This window comes from Centroberyx gerrardi, chromosome 13, assembly GCF_048128805.1.
Source record: "Centroberyx gerrardi isolate f3 chromosome 13, fCenGer3.hap1.cur.20231027, whole genome shotgun sequence".
NCBI classification, from domain to species: Eukaryota; Metazoa; Chordata; class Actinopteri; order Beryciformes; family Berycidae; genus Centroberyx; species Centroberyx gerrardi.
The window spans coordinates 10,504,339-10,522,391 of record NC_136009.1 but is presented as its reverse complement, the minus strand read 5'-3'; the positions used below and the strand labels follow the sequence as shown (position 1 = coordinate 10,522,391).

Below are 18,053 nucleotides of genomic sequence, written 5' to 3'. Positions count from 1 at the left end.
GCTGGTTTCATCTGTAAACAGATATAAAATAGCTGAAAGAAACTAGAAGCACGTAAGCTAAATTTGTAATTTGTTCACTAACTAATAAAACATGGATTAAATGAATGAGAGAAAAAATGTGTGTGTCTGTGTGTGTGTGCACATGCATGCCCATGCGTGCTGTTACTGCAAATAAACAGCATCAAAACATTTCCTCACGTGGCATGTGGGAAGCTGAGAGGCAAGTGAGAACGGAAGCTGAAGCCACAGATGACCATCGTTACGCACTTACAACCAACTGAAGATCAAATGAGCGATTTACCTGACAGTGAGCATGAAAATAACTTCTGCATCTGACGTACATATACCCCTTCACTTCCACTCACCTGTAGGCAATAAAAGTCACATTGATCCATGATGACAAGCTCGAGTCGCATGTATTCTGAAGCTTCAGCTGCTGATTTGGTCTGTGTGATGAGCACGAACTAGAGTGATTATATGATCATAAGCGAACTTTCAGCCAGGTCACCAGCCATTATAACGGCTTAGACAAGATGCAATGTGTGTTGAGAATGGGCATTCAGGCTGAAGGTACAGGATGCTCTGAGCCAAGATGCCAGCTGCTTGAAATTAGGTGATTTAGAGAAGGGAGCCTCCTCAAGCGCCTGGTATTACAGCCTCTGTTGTAGTGAAGCATGATCAGGGAGTACAGTTTGTCCACAGCATAACGTGCGCTAGATAGTTGTATCCCAAAAAATTAAATAAGTGCCATTTTAGCAGGGTGATTCTCTAAAATGACAGAACATTCTGTTCGTTTGGAGTTGAACGGTGTCTGTACACGGAGGGGGAGAGCTGAAGAAGCTGTGAGTGGCTCTCGACACACAGCGCAGAAAGACAAACAAGCCAGAGAAGGAGGTAAAGACGACCATGGGAAATAGAAAGTGATTCACCTAATATGTCAAGTGAAGGTCTGACTCGGTCTGCCTGCTGTTATGGTCCTCACATCTCGTACAATGCAAAGAGCTCTACTGCCACCTGCTGGACCCAGAGATGAAGTGTGACTGAAATGGGACCGCTACCACCAGCCACCACCTAGATGAGAAAACAGCAGTGCCTCATGAATAACACAAATACAGCAAATCAAGGGTGTAGGTTTCACTTCAACTTTGGAGGTGACGCACTCTGGATCAAACCTTGGGCAGCACACTGACATACTGTGGCTGTCGCCTTAATGCAAAAGATTCAAACAAAAAATACAAGTTTACATAAGAAAAGTATGCAGGTATGAGAGAGAGTTACTGGTAAAACATTGCTAAACTGAACCCTGAATCTGACGGGCAAACATGAATCAAACTATGAAACATGTCAGTCTAATTTGCTGTCAGAATGACTTGCACTAAATGGAATTTCAAGCAGCTAGAGGTAAGGCTCCATTTTCCCGTCACTAAAGCCAGTCACAAAATATGCCGCAGTAAACATCAGCTGTGCTTCTTAAAATGCAGGGCAAGTAAAAATACAGCATAAGCGTTTATAAATTGGAGGAAACAATCCACCCTTCTCCTACTATTGAAGGAAATGCATCCATCTGTATTCTCCCAAATCTACGCCTATGCAGCAAATCATAACTTATCTTGATTGATAGCTATTATGAAATCAGCTTGGGGCAGTTTTCATGTCAGGTGACTTGTTGAAAGAAGTTGATATAGTGTGTCAACCCAATTTCTAAATCATTTCACCCCTTATAATGAAAGTAGGCTGTGATAGGAGAATAAAGTGTACAGCTGTTGGTAGAAACTGTCACTCTGTCGGCACTACAAAGAGAATATAATCATGTAACACCAGAGACAGATCCCTGCTGCTAGTCCATCAGCAAAGATGAATAGTCTTCATTGCTGTCATAGTGGTCTGTCTGGTTATTACCAATAAAATGAGTTGTTACAGTACCAGTTAATTGCAGGGATTCACAATCTTTTTCATGTTTGTTGTTTCTTTTTTTCAAACAATGGAGGGAGTGAAACCTCTGTTCAGAATAGTCAATCATAATTCTCTCTTTGGGATAACTTCCATAAAATGAAATAACAGTGGAATTAAACTAATCCTCATTTTGCTGGGGATCACCTGGTACCCTCTAAGGGCCCCTAAGGGTTCCCGGACCCCCAGTTTGGAAACCACCACTGACCCAGAGGATTTGTTTATCTCATTCCCTTGTGGCGCCACTAGATGTCATACAACCTTTATCCCACACTCCCAACTGTAGCCTGCTGATAGTGTCTATACAAAGGAGGATCTGTCTCCCCCTGTTAAGCCTCAGCTACCCCCGGTTTAATGCCTAATAAGCGCTTCCTAGTTCTGACAATTAATTGCCCACTAAAAAACAGTGCCGAGATTAACGCCGTGGCGCTTGAATAGAAACAATCATCAACCCTTGTCTTGAAATCCGTGCGTCATCGGGACCCCGGCGGAGGCAGCAGCGGTGCCTACTGGTTTTCCCTTCGTGCATCAAGACCCGGTCAGTGAAGGGAAGGGGGGCTCGGGAGCTGCGGGAACCGCTCAACGATCAGCGTTAATTGAATTCATTAACCAATCAATCCGTCGCGACCGGCGGCTCAACCCAGATGACCTCCGGAGTGACGCGTCCCTCCAATGAGAGTGCGGTGTGGGAGCAGCGCTGCTGGGGGGAGAGATGCGCGTCATTTGTGTGCAGGTCTCTAGCGCTGTCGTAAAACAAGTGTCGGAACAACTCATTTATCATTAAAGCGATGCCAGGGGTAACGAAGTATAATTTAGTGGATGATGCGCATGATTTGAGGATCCCCATGCACAACGAGGAGGTGTTTCAGCATGGGGTCTGCTTCGAGGCAAAGGTAGGGACCTTCTGCAACAGATACTTTCAGCAGGAATGATCTATTAGGCTGGCAGCCCAACGGCTTATAATATAGCGAATACTGATATTGACAGGCTGCGCGTATCCTTCATGCATTTCACCGCTACACTAAGGAAAAATCACTATTCCTATTACATTCCTTACAGTGTGACTGTGGTACTCAGTAGTGAGTTTATACTGACCTTATACCTACTTATGGGTTTTTTTATTTCCTATGGTATTACTGTTGAATTTTTGTGGTGCATTTTTGACCTTATAATAGCTTCATGACATTTTAAAGTTTTGCTGTGACATTAGTGCCACTGATTACCTGGCCGTGCTGGCAGATTTATTTCCATTCTGCAATTTTGGACAACCTTCAGAACAATCCTACCATACATTTTAGAAGGGAATAGCCTACTTAAAAAATGATTTGAAGGCTGTCAATGGAAATAAATCTGCTGGAACTCAAGTAATCAGTGGCATTCATTCCCTCAATTTGCAAATCTTTCCATTTTTCTCTTAAATTTTGCAGTACATTGGCAGTTTGGAGGTGGGTCGTCCGGGCAGCCGAATGGAGATAGTTGCTGCAATGAGGAGAATAAGAGTAAGACACTTAAATCAGTGACTTCTCTGAACCAGTCAGATGAACCTGAGACTCTGTTAATGTTCTGAACAGACATTAGCATTGGCCCAGCCCATATGAATGGGAAATGTATGGTGTGCATGCTTATAATGATGTTTGTCATTGCAAATACTTCATCCTTAATTCATTTAGGCCTCTCTCTCTCTCTCTCTCTCTCTCTCTCTCTCTATCTGTCTCTCTGTCTGTCTCTCTCTCTCTCCCTCTGTCTGTCTCTCTCTCCCTCTGTCTCTCTCTCTGTCTCTCTCTCTCTCTCTGTCTCTCTCTCCCCCCTATGCGTTTCATGTCTGGCTTGTTTTCTTGAAGGATCCTCTCTCACCTCAGCATCCTCTTTTTACACAGGGTTTGGCAGGCTGTCAGAGTCATTTAAATCACTGTAAGATTCATAGGACATCTCTGTTTTCCTGGCTGCGGAGAGATACACCACGCAGCTTTATATTAGACGCCGTAAAAGTAAAAGCCAACATCTCTCGACGCCGTCCTGTTAGACGAGGCTAGACAAGGCCACGGGAGACAGTGCGATGCCTTGTTGTCATTAGATATCACCGCAGCGTTACAGAGAAGTACACTGAAGAGAGGATTTAGCTGCCTTGTCAGCTGTTACATCCAATCTAGCCACCAGTGTGTCACTCAGAGGTCAGCCAGATCCCCGACGACACCCAGAAACGACTTCATCTTCATCCCCCGTGTACAGTGCAGTATAATGGCCTTTTGGCTTTGGCCAGTGGCTTAGAGTGACGCTGTCTCTTTGAATTTCCTCTAAAAAAAATAAACAATTTGTAGCGAATTGAGAAAAAACTGGTTGGTTTTTCCTGTTGTTGTTGCCATGCAATTTGTCTTACAATGCATTACCAAGGATTTGTCTGGGTGCCGGGGTCATGAAACATTTTCTTGCACACAAGCAGACAGTGTCAGCTCAAATGGAAAAATGTACCCACACACTGGATTCAAGGCAAGCCCGGGCCTGGCGAAGACCTTGTTGGTCAAAACATTAAGGCTTGGGAGCTTGAATGCAGTGCGTGGATATTTAATAAATCATTAGAATATATAAATAAATAATATCTAGCTCTTATCTAAAAGTAGAGTTTACACAGCGCTTTACAGGAAGACATGAAAAACAAGAACAGCACAGAAGGTACTGAGGAGATAAAAATAAGAAGCAAATATGTAAATAAGCAAATGAAATCCTGACCCGAGATTAACAGTGGGCGAGATCAAAAACAATCACATAAAAGCGAGTCTTTAAAAGAGTCAGGTTGTTTGTGAGCGCTGTAACGGCACAGTAATTAGGAGTTTACGCATCTGGTGAAAAGCGTCTTCTGATTGTTCCAAACCAGACACAGATTTCAAGTTAAAGGTGAACCTACAGCTGCACAGAGACGAGACTAGAGGCGCGGCGTGTGTTGATACATCCTGTATTATATATTACTTTGCTCGGGGGCCAGTGTTGTTCTGAGTTAGCGTGGATGCTGTATGCTGATGCTCATGGAAATGTGGCAGACACACCTCCCATGTTCCACTTCATTGCCCTCTGCCAGGAGCCGATGGAGATGGATGGCCTCGTCCCAGTTTGCATGGAGGTGGCATTAGCCTGGATGACACACACAAGGATGCACATATACACATACAAACAAGCTTGTGTGAATTCATTTGCACTCACACACACACACAGATGCCCCGACAGAGCCTAATCCATATGGTAGTTGTGTCCTTCACCCGAGCGGCCGCTCTCCAGGCTGCTGGGAGTGTGTGGAGAAAACTCCCACACAACAACAAGGTAGATGGACTGGATGAGAGCGTAGGACAAGGAATATCAAGTAGCGGTGTACCTTGTAACCTCTAGTGAGCTGCGTATCCCCCGGCTGTCATACAGATCACAGGCTTAGGGACGAAGCCCTCCGGATTGATTGGGGATAAAATGAACAGATGCAATTCTCCTTGTTCTGTTGTTAGCGAGAATTATACCCTTTCCTTTTCTTCCCGTGAGATCGCCTCTCCTCCATTCTGAGATGTCAGGAAAACAGCGAGAAGACAGCTGAGGGAAAAAAAAGACAGGATGATGTTATTATTTTCACACAAATGAAAGGAACGACGGCAGAGAGAATATCCGAGCCTCTCGCGCAATATGGGTGACAACTGGTTTTGCTGAGGAAAGTTCATCTGATCTATTAATCATCTGATGTTGCACGCCGCGTTTCTCAAAGCAAGGCATGTTTATTTCACGTAAATACGGGTTGTTCTCAGATCTCTTGGTCCTGATATTTGGTGTCTTAGCCCGCTTGAGAGGCAGAGGGTGCAGCCTGTAACATTAATCATGAAGAGGGATGAAAGTGTCCCACACATGTCTGCCTCCCTCTGGGAACTCAGCCTTTGAAAACTTAAACTGCTCCGAGAGGCACAAACTGACAGTTTTATTCTGCCTTTGGACGACTTCGTGTTTACTCAATCTCTGATTTCCCCCGAGAAGAAGATAGTCAAAAATATCCGCCTGTCAAAACACCCCGGCCCTCTCTCTTTTCCAATATACCATTTGTCTTCTCCTAAAGAGCTCTGTCTCTGTGGTGCTGATGTGACATTTAATCGCAGCCACGCCATGTAGCATAATGATCAAGTGGGCTTGAATTCATTTTTGGAAACCTAAATGTTAATTTGAATATGCATCTCCCTTCCCGCAGTATGAATTCAAATTGAAGAATGTAAAGAAGAAGAAAGTCAACATCGTCGTATCTACTGATTGCGTCCGAGTGATTTTGCGTAAAAAGAAAAAGGTCAGCTCTGCAAAATCTAATGTTTGATTTTATACCGTGTGGTTTCAAAGGCTTTGTCTTTTGGGAGTCTTTTGTCGTTTTCAACCCATGTGTTTTCCCACTGTGACAGAGAAAAGAGTGGTCATGGGACGACAGCACAGTCTTGGTGACACAGGACCCCATCTACAGGTAGGGCCTCTACCTCTTTAACTCAAATAGTGACATAGATAATATTAAAGCAGTAATTGTGAGACAGAAGTCAAACAAGCAGCTCTGCAAAACCCCATTGACCTGATCTGATGTTGTCTTGTCTCCTCAGGATATTCTATGTCTCGCATGACGCCCAAGACTTGAAGATCTTCAGCTACATAGCGAGAGACGGACAGAGCAACATTTTCCGCTGCAATGTGTTCAAGTCCAAGAGGAAGGTAGGCTGCCTTCCCTTAGGACCTGAAGATGCACAACCACAAACCCATATTAACCAGTCATTCATTACATGTCATTTACAGCTCCATGCAGTACATTCAGCACATAGCTTCTGGCGTGATATTACACCCGTTGTCACAAAGATGTTTTCTGCTGTTGGCCCACACACACGGCCAATTAATTTGAGAGACAGTGCTCATCGTGCGCTTTATGGTAAAATGCTTGTGAAAATGAAAGGCATGTTTCTCTCCCCCATATCTGCATATCAAGCAGAGCCAATTTTCTGCCGTAACAAAGACAGTGCACCAGTGAGGTTGACTCCCATCCCTTCACCATGGATACCAGACAGACAGTGACTTAGTGAAGCTGAATACTAATCATTCTGGTGGGAAGAGAAAAGAAGAGGGGGTTTTTAACTCTGCTCTTAATGACATTTTCACTACCGCTACCACCCACCACACTGCCAGGGACGCGGGCAGCGGTGCCTCGCTGCCTCCCCGAGGCCGGAGAGCCTTATCTTGGGATTCCAGACCAAGCATGTGGCTGAGTAGGCGGAGATGGACCAGCTGATACACAACATTTGATTTATTTTTATCATGGCCTGCTGCGACCCAGAAGGGCTTAGATGTCAACTCAATGCATCTGCAGCGTGGCCTCGCTCAGTTAGTTGAAGTGTTGCATCAGGAAAGCAGGGAGAGCTTACAGTTAAACTCACAGATTTTACATTCTTTTATTGGCTAAATTAAACATAACTCTCTATTTTGCGTATTAACAACGTTGTAACATCATGCCGATGGAGCAAAGCAATGACTTCTGTTATATCTGTGTTATTTTTTGCTATTCCGCATTGAACCTTTGCACCACAAGACTGTGTTTTAAGCTTGGCTGGCTTTCACCAACGTAATGACTGACTGCCATGTGGCAGACAGCACCAAATATATTTTAACAGCCTTCTGCCGCTAGTCTATACAGAAAGCAAAACAATTCACCTTTAGTGTGATTGGGCAAGGACATGGTGGATAATGTTTAATTCCAGTGGATTCATGATGCTCCCACTAACTGGCTCCTTATGAAAGAAGAAGCCTTGAAATCTACCAGGGATGGTAAGCGCTGTGTCTCACAGGCCAAATCAATCCTTTTTGCCTCTATGTTCAGTTTAAGAGGCACCAGTTCCCAAATTTTAACCGTAAAATTGATGAATATTTCATCTATGTAATAATAAGGAACTTTACTTGCATAGCTGTTTTCATAACAGAGTTACAAAGTCCTAGGATATAAAATAATAAAAACACAAAAAAGAACAACAATGCCAGACCCTCATTAAAGCAGTAATACCAAAGAATAAAATAGGCAAAAACAAACAATATAAATGTATTATTATTAGAGGTCACTGAAGAAGAACACATAATCTCAAGTCAGGGAGGAGTTAAGGGTCCTTGAAATCAATGAATACGATTTTCCTAATTTTTTTTATGTTCAACACAGAGCTATCCCAAATCAAACAATAGCACAAATTATTTAATGTTCAATACATCTAGATGTAGATGTGTCTTTTGAGGTCTTAAAATGAATTTTTAGTATTGCCTTAAAATTGTCATTAAAATGCATTAATCAGCTTAACACATGCAGTATATTGTAATAGAATTGAATACCCTAAATCCTTAGGTACAAGCAGGCTGAAATTTTAACTTCTGAAAATGCTCTTCCTTAATAGGCCAGTGGTACATATTATCCAATCCTCTTTGTCATAACAGGTGTGTATGTGTGCATTCTTTTTTTCTTTTTTTAATTTTAGGAACCAGTAGCAAATATTTGAGATATTACAACCAAATTACACTATGTATGATGGATGACCCGTAGAGCTCACACACACACACACACACACACACACACACACACACTCATACAGACACACCCACTCGCCCCCCAGAATTTTTTTCCAATCCCACTACCATCAAAGTCGCCCGCCTCTGAAATAGACCAATCCATCATGATGACAGCAGCATCTATGTAGAGTAGATGGGCAAGGCCAAGCAGCTGAAATACTGTGCTATCAATATCTACTGGCTTTAATTTGCTCTCTACCTGCCCTTTTGTTCACTCCCTTCCTCCCCCTGTCTTCCCCTCCTGTTTCCCCTCCTTTCTACCTACATCCCCCATTGCCTTCCTATTTCTCTGACTCTATTTTTCATCTTCTGTCTCTCATAATGTTACCTACACACACACACACTCCCTCTATCCATCTACTTTGTTCCCGCTCCACTCCTCCGGCACCTCTCCTCCTCCCCTGCTGCTTTCCCTTCATTTTTTGCATCCTCCCTTACTGTGCTCCTGCTGTTCTCCTCCCCCCGCCCTCCTCTCTAAACCCCAACACACACACTCACACACACACTCCTCCCTCCTCTCTCTCTCTCTCCCAGTCTCAGGCGATGAGGATAGTGCGGACGGTGGGTCAGGCGTTCGACGTGTGTCACCAGCTGACCCAGCAGCAGAGAACCGACGACCAGGAGGATGGGGAGGGGAACACAGAGGAGACTGAGGCAGTGCCAGGTGACTCACGCACACACACACACACACACACACAAATTCCCTCCCGCTCCCCTCCTCTCCCTCTGTCACTCACACACACATACACAAACTCAATCTCCCTTGTTTCTTCTCACACACCAACACCCCAAACTCCCTTTTCCTCTCCCCCCTCTCTCTCTCTCACACACACACACACACCATGAACACCTGCCGGAACGCACAGTGACACGGGTGCACGTCTCCCAAGGAAACCGCCGCCGATTGTTTTGAGCAGCTTGCCACGCTGCTGCGGCAAATCAGTTTTCGGTGTGTCGCGCGAGCCATTGATCAAAGACTTAGTGTGTGGGCTCGCGCCAGCTCTGTTGCCTGCCGCTTCGCTTCTGCCGCCAGAAACGTCGCAGTCCATAAGGTGACGAGAGTTTGCGTGGAAATCTCCGATGTGTCTCTCTCCGCAGCTAAGAAGAGGTTCGCGTTGTCGGAGGAGACCGACCTTGAGGCCACGACCGAGGAGAGCATCGACTGCGTCTCCTCGTCGGACCCGGAGAGGGGCAAAAGGGACGAGGCCCTCGGTAACGATGGGAAGGTAGTGTGTGTATGTAGTCGTCGATACACTCCTGGTTCACCGCAGTGTCACTCCTGCAAAGCCCCACTCTTCTGCCTTGCGCTTCTCTCCTTTAGAAACACAGGAGGTGTTAGAAACCCCGGGGAGATGAAGCAAGCCCTATCCATAAGTTACACTGTGCAGTGTCACTTATCGCTGCTGTCGGGGTGAAAACCTCCTATCTCCAAAATGTCACCCAAGAAAAACAGCCTTGGTTTTAGCTTGACGGTGCATTTTTTTTTTCTTCAGTTTAGGCTATACAATGCACTTTGAAAGGTTTCCATAAGCCCAAGGGTTGTCGAACTTTCTCAACTCATAGAAGACGATGTAATGCTTTAAGTTACAAGGTTTTCACCCGAGAACGACAATATATTATAGCGTTACTCTGTACAGCACAGTCACTGAAGTGCAACACATTTCATAACTTTTTATTCCCCACAAATCCTGCTACTGAACTGAATAAATCATGAAGTTTCGCTGAACATTTATCAGAGTCAAGAGTCAATATGCAATATTCGACTCGTTGCAGACAGACATCGCACAAATAATTTATTAGATTAATAAAATGTTTCCCGGCGCAATTACTACATTCATTCCTACAGCAGCAACATCTGAGAGCAGCTTCAATGCCCGTGTTTTGGCGTAGTATACTTCCTAAGATTTTAGAGGAGGTTGTATCTAAATATTCAGAAAAAAAAAAAAAAAAAGTCCTATAAATAAACAAGTCTGGGAGGCCTGCAGCTCACAGAGGCGCGTGATGAAAGTCTGGCCTCATAAGGAGCCGTATGAAGATCAATAGACGCCACTGAGGGCTACAGCGAGCGACCGCTTGTTTAAGGGCCGTGTGTGGAGGAATATTCCATGGGGCTTGTTCAATATTGATGGGATCGTATGGTTTATTGATGAAAACACAGCAAGGTTCTCTAGCGCTGCTCTGCTAATCCTGCGCTGTCAAACAAGCAGCGATCTGCTTTCCGATATTTGTCAGCCCGTTTCCCGATCGAGTCTCTCTGGTAGCTTTATAACAACAAGAGGAATTGATCGCTTTCAGTTAATGGATATTAAATCTAATTAGACGGTTGCCTGAGAACAAGAAAACGTGTCGATTGTTTTATTTACACTACCAGTCAAAAGTTTGGACACACCACATTTTTCTTTATTTTTTACTATTTTCCACATTTTAGAATAATAGTAAAGACATCAAAACTATGAAATAACACAAATGGAATTATGCAGTGACCAAAAGAGTGTTAAACAAATCAAAACTATCTTATATTTTAGATTCTTTAAAGTAGTCGCCCTTTGCCTTGATGGAAAGGTAAAGGCTTTGGAAAGAAATTCATACATAGGCATCAACTTCACTATTTATATTTGTCTGAGAAACACATTTCAAGCATTTAAGCATAAGCCTTTAGATCAAAATGGCTTTAAGAGAATGAAAAACATAGTGCATTCAATCAGGTGTGTCCAAACTTTTGACTGGTAGTGTATATTCTCATATGTTTACTGTATCTCTCCCAATCAATCCAATGTATTTTACATGTAGAAATCCCACTGGTAGTGAAATCTCATGTCAAGTGCAATTTCTCCCTCTCACATGTTTAACTTGAAGGTCAGGTGAATGCTCTGCCCTTCACAGTTGGCAACCAGTACTAATGACAACCCAATTGATCTCCCATCTTGGATATGACAGATACAAGCCCTGTCCTTTACTCTCTGCCCACAGCACTCCAACATAATTGCATGAGCCATAAGTAAAGCTGAACCATCTGATAGCAGCCTGTCCGGTTCAATCTATAGACCTATTTATACGCTCCATTGATCGGGTCTCCATTAAAATGCCCTCTCATCCTGCCTGTAGCTGTCCTGTCTTTGAAACTAGATTGAGTGATGGTACCCTGCATTTTACAATGCACTTGGGATTTGTATGCAATACTAAACATGTACATAAGCAACGGACAGTATGACTAATGTTTCCGGCTCATGTGGAGCTCCCCATGATGCTGTTTTATGGATCATAAACCATCAAAGTGCCCATCAATTTTAAACCTCTCAACCACACTTTGAAACGTGTATCCTTCAGATGTTAGGGCTGGATTTAAAGGAAAAATCCACCTGAAAAAACACTATTCAAAAACAGCTATTGGTGATGTATCTTGCATTTCTGGGCCCATTTTGTTGCTTGGTGGTGTATTTCTCTTATTCCCGTGAATAACTGGCCATGCATAAATGATATGTTGTTACATTAAGGTATTCCCAGCGCAGCTGGAGCTTCTTTCTACACTCACCAATTTGCACTGACGTTGAACAATCATACAGGGAGAAATCCATCAAGTCCAGTCTGTAGACAGTTGATGAAAATAAGATTGTAAAAAGTGGTGTCATTCTTAGTAAGCACACAGTTTGAGTTTTGAATCATTTGAGCAGTTGGTAAGAAATGAAAGATACAAATTTCAGCAACCATTTGGTGCTATATGGCACATCTACGGTTCAATTTAGAAGCATATGACAAAGAAGAGCCTTTAAGTATGGGTGCCATATAGCACCAAAAATGGTTCCCCTATTATTACAAGCCAAAGAACCAGTTTTGATTAGCCTACTGTGGAAAGTGTGTTAAAAAAATAAAAAAATAAAATAAAGAAATAAATTGCAACACTTCACAAAATAACTCCTGGAATGCGTTGCACATCACACATCGATGTTATATAACAGTGTTAGAGTATCCGAGGGTGGATTTTTCCTTTAAGACTAAAGGAGACTGGGCCTTTGCTGGCAGGGAACCTTCTCTTTGAAGTGTCCTCCCTCAGGAGCTCAGGCGGCCGGGACAGTGTTATCTGTTAAATCACTTCTTAAGATGGGTTTCTACACACTTGCTTTCAAGTTTTTCTTTGCACTGTTGCTCCATTGCTTGATTTAAGATTTGTGTTTTTGTGATTTTGGCAGCATCTTTGGTGCCAAGCGCTCATTGCTGTGTTCTTTTTGCGCTGCACTTCCCAGAGATCACCTGTCAATCAAACAGTTGTGGCTTCTATTTCCTTGGATTTTCTGTTAATGCAGTTTGAGTTTCTGTAGGTGGCGCTCTTTTCTTTGTCTGTTCAGCCATGGTGGCTATCGCTGCTCATGCTAACTACCCAACCACCGTTGCTGCTGCTGGAAACATAAAGTGCATCACTTCCTGTGCACCAGAGGATTTTTCCCTGGAAAGACCTACCAGACAGTGTTTAGCAGCAAATGTAAAAGCTTTCAATAACTGGGTATAGGCTGAATCACAATTATGTCATATCAATTAGCGAGAGTAGCAAAAAGTACATTTATTTATATGATAATATGACAGATTATTACTTTTTAAGCTACTTCTAGCAGTAGTAGTAGCTACTGATTTGCTGTCACCTCCGCCCTAGATATCCAACAACCCATCCCTCTTGCTGAACTCCCCCATCCTCGGTGCCTCTGTGTCGGGTCGGTTGGTGGCGGAGCCCCCCTGCTCCGCAGAGCACCAGGTCCAGCTCCTTCAGAGACAACTGGAGCAGCAGGAGCAGCAGGCGCAGGCGGCTTCAGCACAGGTACCGCAGACTCAGGCACAGATTTTTTTTGGGAGACACCTCCATGACATGTATAATGGAAGATAACTGTTTTCTTGCTTTTTCTCTGGATTTTTGTGTTCCTGATGAGGTAATCCATTGTTCACAGTATAGCTCTGAATGGTGCAAATTATTTTAATGCAAAGCTTTATTTTTTAACAAAAGCAATGTCTTAAAGGAATGTTCCAAAAAGACCTTAATGTAAAATAATCCAAAATTAAAATAGACTACAAACATTCTCATACATACATCATACACCATAGAATAGACTACAAACATACATACATCACACATAAAATAGACCTAAAATAGTTGGCAAACACACTGCTCCAACATTGTAATAAACTGAAAATGAACTGAGTTTAAACAGCAGAGGCTGTCAAACAGTGTTTGACAGCCTCAGGCACAACTATAGCGTTCCCCCTGTAATATTACAATGTACATTTAAGTTCTCTAATTAAAACACTAAGAAAACTTTATTTTGCTAGGCACAAAAAATTCAGAAACAGTGGAGGCATTAATAAAACAAAAGTCGGAGAGGAAAGTAGAAAAAAAAGCCCCAGGAGTCACAGTTTTCATCTAACTTGGACACTAATGAGGGATGCACTATTTTCCATTTTCAATCAGTGATGTGTTAAATAGGATACAGTAGAGATTAGGGAAAACTTTTTAGCTTATTAAATTCACACCTCCCTCATACCTCAAAACTTTTTCCACATCGTACACATCTGATTCGAGGCCCTGAAGCGACGCTTTGTTGAATTTTAGAGTGCGTTCCTGGCCCCCTCAGACCAGTTTCACTGACAGAGGTGTTCCATACAGCGGAAGTCTGCTTCTTCTGCTGTGGCTTGTGGAGAAAACAAAGCCTTTCCTCAAATTCATTGCAGGATTAGAGAGTGATTCCTTTGAGCTAACGAGCTCCAAACTCAACGTGTCACTTTGTTCCTTAATTAGCAGGGTTCCTCTTAATGACACAATGGGCTTTAATGAGATTTATTGTATCTAATGTGAAGGAATAAAGGGGGAAAAGAAAAGAATGTTTGATCATCAGCTTGATGTGGACAGCTACGTCCACATGTGTGTTTTAATGAACTCAAGCTGTGCCTCTTCCCTCAACTCAAGCATTTCATTGGGTCTAGATATTTTAGACACGTCTCTATATGTTTTTGGCTTGCACACATTCACACACATTCCTATATCTATAATTGGAGGCTGAAGAGAAGTCAATTATAAAAGTTTATTCAATATAACTAGTCTAATTATGTTACAGATCTCTAGAATTAACGTTTTAATTAGTGATAACTGAATTAATGATATTAACAATGAATATTTTTACTAGTAACAATTCAATTGTTGATATCAAGAATGATCACTTTTACTTGTAATGTGGATATGAACACATAATGATATCTGGAATTAACATTTTTCAATTTATGATATCAAGAATAAACATTTGACCAGTTGGAATTGAATTGTAGATTTCTTTAATCGAAATTATAACTAGTAAAAACTGCATAACGGATATGATGTCTTAACTAGTCAAAACTGAGGTACAGATATGTTTAATTCATAGTAGCCTCAGTCATTAGATGTTAAAACGGCTTGCCATAGTTTGTGTACATGTGTGTATGTGTGTGTGTTCCTCGCCCAGGTGCGTGTGCTCCAGGAGCAGCTGTCGGTGGAGGTGTGTGCGCGGAGCGAGGCCCAGGCCAGAGTGCAGAGGCTGCTGCAGCAGAACACCGACCTGCTGCAGCACATCTCCCTGCTGGTCAAACAGATCCAGGAGCTGGAGCTCAAAGCTGCTGGGCAATTAACCTCTAGTGAGCACCAATCTACTTTTATCCTGCCTGTTGTTTTTTCCACCTGCCTTGACTCTCTCTCCATTTCCATCCTTACTCCTGTACTCATTTCTGACATATTTTCCCTGTAATCATCCCTTCCTCCCTTCATCTCCTTCTCTCTTTATCACTTTCTTGTCTTATCCCTGTCCTCCCTCTCTTTATCGCTCCCTTTCTTATCCGATTTTGGCATACTATTAATTATCCCGCGGTAGACCTCCTGTCTCCCCTCCCTGCATGTAGCCGGTGGCAATGTGCTGCCATGTGGGCAGGAATTATCAAAGCCTGACATTACAGCAGGTCAGCAGAGATGTCGTCCTGCTCCCTCTAATCTCATCTTCTTTGCTCACGTCTCTCTTATATCCCTGTATTTATATGTGCTCTCATCTAACTGCTAATCTTCTCTGTCCTTTGTTTCTTTGTTTCTTCCTATACTTCTCTCTCTCTCTCTCTCTCTCTCTCTCTCTCTGTATATATATATATATATATATTTGCAGTGGGCTCCCAGGACAGTCTTCTGGAGATCACCTTCCGTGCCAAGCCCCCCAGCGTGCCCCGTGACCCCCTAACCCCCTCTTCGTCCTCGGCCCCGCTGCCGGCTCAGCTCCAGCCCCAGATGAGTGACGGCGCCTGGGTTTCCGGCCTCCCCGGACCCTGCTCTCCCGGGACCGTGGGCGCCGACAGCAGCCCCCTGGGGCTCGGCGGCAGCGGCGTTCGGCTGGAGTGCTTCCGCTTCTCGTCCCGGGGGCCGGACGGCCAGGAGCGGGGCCCGGACCCGGGGGAGACTCCCAGCGACGGTGGCCCGGACGAGAGCTCGCTGCTGGGGGAGCAGGTCCTGGGCGCCCTGGAGCTGCTCCGGTTCAGGGAGTCGGGGATCGGGTCGGAGTACGAATCGAACACGGATGAGAGCGATGACCGGGACAGCTGGGGACAGGGTGAGGGCGGGGGGGCCGAGGGGGGCGCTCGCCTCTTAAACGTGCTGAACGCAGAGAGCCCGGCGGACTGTTTAGGGGATGAGATGGCTGTGTAGTGGCGCCCTTAAAGCTGCACTAGGCAACTTTGCACTTTGGTGACTCCAAGTGGCAGAAGGAGATGAAAGTTTGAAGGACTTCATTACCCAGAAATCGTGTAATGTGACATCAGTAAACTCCACACTCCTTGGACCTAAATTTCTTCTTCTGGTGGTTTGGAGATGGTGAAGAGTTTCAGGCATCGTTTTCTGTTTACGAGGCAGTTTGTATTCCGCCCCTAAGTTTCATTTCGTCACTTTCTGTGCACTTTCGGCCAGTGACCATACTTAACTCCTGAAATTAATTTGGACAAACAGAACGAATCTACGGCATCTCTTTGTTTCTCTTCCTCTTCGGCTGATATGACGGGTGTATTTTCACATAGGAACTTTGCCTAGTGCAGCTTTAAACAAACCACAGACTGCCAGACAGTATGAACACTGTGGTGTTTCTTGCTCTGCTCTCCCCCCTCTGAAAATCTCTCCTGTCTGCATCTCGGCTGAATCTGTTTGTTATACACGGTATGTGTGTTATACTGTATGTGTGTGTGTCGATGATTGTTGTATATTAGACAAGTTTGGTTTTCTCTGTTTTCTCAGAGTTGACTTGGTGCCATCCCCACTTGCTGGGCTTGTTCCACTGTGGCTGTGTCTGTGTTTATGGATTTGTGACACACATCCAGCATGGACAGTCGTCTTTGTCGTTTTATAATGAAGGACTGTGAGGAAAAAAAAAAAACTCCTTTGCCAAGTCTTTATGGATATGCTAATACATATATTTTGAGTGTGAAAATTAAAACCTTGCTGTGCTTGTTATGACACTTAATCTGTAATTATAAATGGGTTTAAAAATGAGCATGTATTATCTCGCACTGATTTTTTTTTCTGTCCAACACAATGTAAATAGTTGTGTTTTAACCAACTGAACATAAGCAAAGCATAAACTATGAAGCATGTATTTTATTCAGACAATTCTCCATCCTGTTTTATATCATGAAAGTACATTCTCTGATGGGCAATGCTGTGTTTCAGAGGGGAAGATCATACTGTGTGCAGGTGCTGCTATTAGCTAGTCTCTGCCCCTTACAAATGTAGCCATTATAGAAGTAGTAATTATGCTGTGGTGCTGTAGTGGGATGCTGCTGCTGCACCGTTGCTCCACCCTTAAGAAGAATTATTTAGAAAATCCCGCAGTGCCAATGCAGAGGAAGATGCAGCTTTAGGGGATTTCTACAATAGCTTCCGCTGTAGTGTGTCAGTGCCGCTGCCTGCCTTCACTAACCACTGCTGGTTCCTTCATATTCTAATGGCCAGCTGTCCCAGCAGCTCCACCAAGCTGACTGCGGGCCAACTCTTTAAATCACTGTATTGGGGACATGGCTTTGAGCTCTTTCCAAAATCGATAAATCACTTCCTCTCCCCTCTCCCTCTCTCACCTTCTCTTTTCCTCTTTTTACTTCGCTGTCTTTCCCTCTTTTTGCCTTTTTATCAAGCTCATTACCTCTCTGACCTTCTCTTTCTTTCCCCCTCTTGCACTCACAATCTATCTGTCTGCTGCATCCATCTATCTCTCCGTCTCTGACATTTCTTTTCAAGGTTATGCCTGTTCATGTGAAGTGTACTGAAAACGGAAGTGCACTTAGTTCAGTGTTTCTCCTTGTGGAATTAAATGCCCTTTCTAAAATGCCATGTGTGCCACCGGTGTCATGTTGTGTCCGCTGCAGCCGCTGCATTTCGTGCAGTCGTCGTGAATTAAAAATCGCTTGCACAACAGTTGTTGAAATGTAGCCATCGATGATTAAAACTGAAACATGTCGCTATCGTAATAATAAGCAGC

At 43.7% G+C, this 18,053-nt stretch overlaps 1 protein-coding gene across 1 annotated transcript; it reads left to right on the top strand.

Annotated features, from left to right (window-relative positions):
* The first annotated feature begins 2,738 nt into the window (after positions 1 to 2,738).
* On the top strand, positions 2,739 to 16,237 carry LOC139926130 (carboxyl-terminal PDZ ligand of neuronal nitric oxide synthase protein-like). Its single transcript, XM_071917725.2, has 10 exons — positions 2,739 to 2,843; positions 3,378 to 3,449; positions 6,161 to 6,253; positions 6,363 to 6,421; positions 6,552 to 6,660; positions 9,079 to 9,208; positions 9,643 to 9,770; positions 13,190 to 13,351; positions 15,021 to 15,189; positions 15,705 to 16,237. The coding sequence occupies exons 1-10, from the start codon at positions 2,739 to 2,741 to the stop codon at positions 16,235 to 16,237; spliced, it is 1,560 nt and encodes a 519-aa protein (XP_071773826.1).
* Positions 16,238 to 18,053: the final 1,816 nt, after the last annotated feature.

Excerpts from the sequence above, each read along its gene's own strand:
- LOC139926130 (XM_071917725.2), top strand. The coding sequence starts at position 2,739 with ATGCCAGGGGTAACGAAGTATAATTTAGTGGATGATGCGCATGATTTG. Across the intron at positions 9,209-9,642 it reads GGAGACTGAGGCAGTGCCAG|CTAAGAAGAGGTTCGCGTTG; the intron begins GTGACTCACGCA and ends CTCTCTCCGCAG. Across the intron at positions 9,771-13,189 it reads CCCTCGGTAACGATGGGAAG|ATATCCAACAACCCATCCCT; the intron begins GTAGTGTGTGTA and ends CCTCCGCCCTAG.